A 2,929-nucleotide genomic window follows, 5' to 3' on the forward strand; every position below is an offset into this window, starting at 1 on the left:
ATATATATATATATATATATATATATATATATATATATATATATATATATATATAATATAAATATATATATATATCAAAGTCAGTTTTATTGTCTTTTTTGTGTGCAAACACAGAAGATTGAAAGTTTTTCTTCTGTCCGACATGAAATGAATAATAAATAATAATAAAGTGCAAAAGAGTTTAAAAATAGAATAACACATAAACACACAAACAACATGTGTGTGTGTGTGTGTGTGTGTGTGTGTGTGTGTGTGTGTGTGTGTGTGTGTGTGTGTGTGTGTGTGTGTGTGTGTGTGTGTGAAGTCTCTGGTTGTGTTATTTTAGTGCACGAGACTTTCCTAAATCCTGGGACGAAAAAAGAAGAAAACAGAAGTGAGTTTGTGATTGGAGGCCCGCGGACACGTCACGTGGTTCGCGGGTCCAGCTGACAGCGTTCAACCCTCCGCAGGGCCGCGGGTGCGCGCCGCACGTGGGTGACGCTGCAGGGCCGGCCCCTCTTCTGGGGTCCCTTTTGTTGCTCCATCAAACATAAAGCACCTTAGGAGATCCCGAGGGGCTTCAGAGGAGCGCGCGCAGAGCGAGAGAGCAGCAGCATGTCCAGGTCCTTCTACGTCGACTCGCTCATCATCAAGGACGCGGGCGCGGCCCGCCGGCCCGCTGGAGCCCCCGGGCCAGGACTTCCTCATCCCATCGGCATGCACTCCTCCCCCGGCGTGCTGGCGGTCGCGGCCCCGGCGTGTCCCTCCAGGAAGAGCGGCAGCTTCTGCGTGTGCCCGCTGTGCGTCACGTCCCACCTGCACTCCACGTCGTCGTCCCGCGGCGGCATTCCATGCTGAGAGCGGGTTCGCGGGCGCGGCGGAGGCGCAGTACTGCCACCCGGATAGCGCACCACCACCACCACCAGCACCACCAGCACCACCAGCACCACCAGCCGCCGCACGCGCTGCGCACCCGGACACACACCTGTCTGCGCGCCCACGTTCAGCGTCACGGACCCGAGGAGATACCACTGTCTTTCTATCGGTGAGCACCTGTTGGACAGCTGGATGAAACTGCGCGGCTTTTACGCACAGACTTTTACGCACAGACTTTTACGCACAGACTTTTTTGCTCCATTTGCTTCTGATTTGAGTTTTAAAACTTGTGTGATACACGTCTGACGTAATGTTTCTTCTTCTTCTTCCTCCAGGCGCCTCCGACAGCAGCCACATACAGAACGGCAAGAGGATGCGCACGGCGTTCACGAGCACGCAGCTCCTGGAACTTGAGCGGGAGTTTTCCACGAACATGTACCTGTCCCGACTGCGCAGGATCGAGATCGCCACGTACCTGAGCCTGTCGGAGAAGCAGGTGAAGATCTGGTTCCAGAACCGCCGCGTGAAGCACAAGAAGGAGGGCAAGGCCACGCAGAGGAGCGCGCACAGCGGCGGCTGCAAGTGCACGAGCGGCGGCCTCACGGACTACTCGAGGTCGGAGGACGAGGAGTCTCTGTCTCCGGCCTCCGCGACGGAGGAGAAGGAGGTGTCGCCCAGCTGAGGGCCGCCTGGCCCCCCGCTGCTGCTGCTGGCACTTTGAAGGGCATCAGGTTTCTTTTGGGCCCCCCAAAAAAAACACAAAACCATCCTGCATGAAATCTGAAGTGTTCAAATATCCGTTCCATGTTGGTTCCGCTTCTACGTTTAAAAAAAAGGAATAAAATGTGTGTTTTAACGCTGTGGTGAAGTATCGGGAACACACAATGTGTGTGTGTGTGTGTGTGTGTGTGTGTGTGTGTGTGTGTGTGTGTGTGTGTGTGTGTGTGTGTGTGTGTGTGTGTGTGTGACGTGTTTTGACCTCTTTCCGGGTTCTCGCCCTCAAACTCTCGGAGGAGTGAAAGTGTTCCCGCGGCCTCCGGATGGAAAGCTTCTGAAACCTGAACGCAAACCTTTTGTAAAGTATGTAAAATGTGTATTTATTGTAATAAACAAGAGTTAACATGAAGATGTGTCCGCAGTGATTTGACTTCTGGTGCCAGAAATATTATTATCATTCAGAAATGGGAGAAAAGAAAATGATTAAATGTTTTTTTTGTATCCATGAAAGTAAAGAAACTTCAGATGGAAACAAGGAACAGACATTAAATGATTCATGTTGCGTTTAAAAAAAATCATAATAATACAAAACATGATTAAAAAATACTCTGCAAAGAATATAATTATGATTATTACAGGAAGCACTGAAGAAAGAACCAAAACATAAATATGTGAAACCTTTCAAACACAACTCCATCTTTTAAACAGCTGGATGCATTTTTTACATTATTATATTTAAATATATTATACAGAGTTGCTACTTTTATTTTGGCCACTTCGTGCGTAAAGGAGTGGTTTTACGCACGAACATAATGGCAGTTATCTTCCTCTGTAAACTCTTTACAACATGACCATCAAAGGACAGCTATTATATTATTATTATTATTATTATTCTTATTATTATCATTATCAAACTGTCATTTCGTGTTTGCATTTTTATAATATTATATTTAAAAATATTTCACAGAGTTGCTACTTTTTCGTGCGTAAAGGAGTGGTTTTACGCACGAACATGGAGACAGTTATTTCCCACGAGACTCTTTACAACAAGTCCATCAAACGACAGCTATTGTTATAATATTATATTTCAAAATATTACACAAAGTTGCTACTTCACTGTGGCCACTTCGTGCGTAAAGGCTGCGTGGTTTTACGCACGAGCATGGACCATGAAGGCAGTTCTCTTCCCCTCTAAACTCTTTACAACACGTCCATCAAAGGACAGCTATTGTTATTATTATTAAGCTGTCATTATGTGTTTTTTACTCATTTGGAACCGTTATTTAACAGCTCACGTGCATCTGTAACGTCTCCTCGGGCCGGCCCACTGAGCACCCCCCCCCACCCCCCCCCCCCC

At 47.1% G+C, this 2,929-nt stretch overlaps 1 protein-coding gene across 1 annotated transcript; it reads left to right on the top strand.

The window, feature by feature from the left end:
• The first annotated feature begins 594 nt into the window (after positions 1-594).
• gsx2 (GS homeobox 2) lies at positions 595-1,697 on the top strand. Its single transcript, XM_068593083.1, is given in 2 exon segments — positions 595-1,024; positions 1,191-1,697. Coding segments are annotated over 2 exon segments (777 nt in total). The 3' UTR covers positions 1,538-1,697.
• The last annotated feature ends 1,232 nt before the right edge of the window (positions 1,698-2,929 follow it).

Source organism: Clinocottus analis, unplaced genomic scaffold, assembly GCF_023055335.1.
Source record: "Clinocottus analis isolate CAN_PGR_092001 unplaced genomic scaffold, fCliAna1.0.p SCAF_28, whole genome shotgun sequence".
NCBI lineage: Eukaryota > Metazoa > Chordata > Actinopteri > Perciformes > Cottidae > Clinocottus > Clinocottus analis.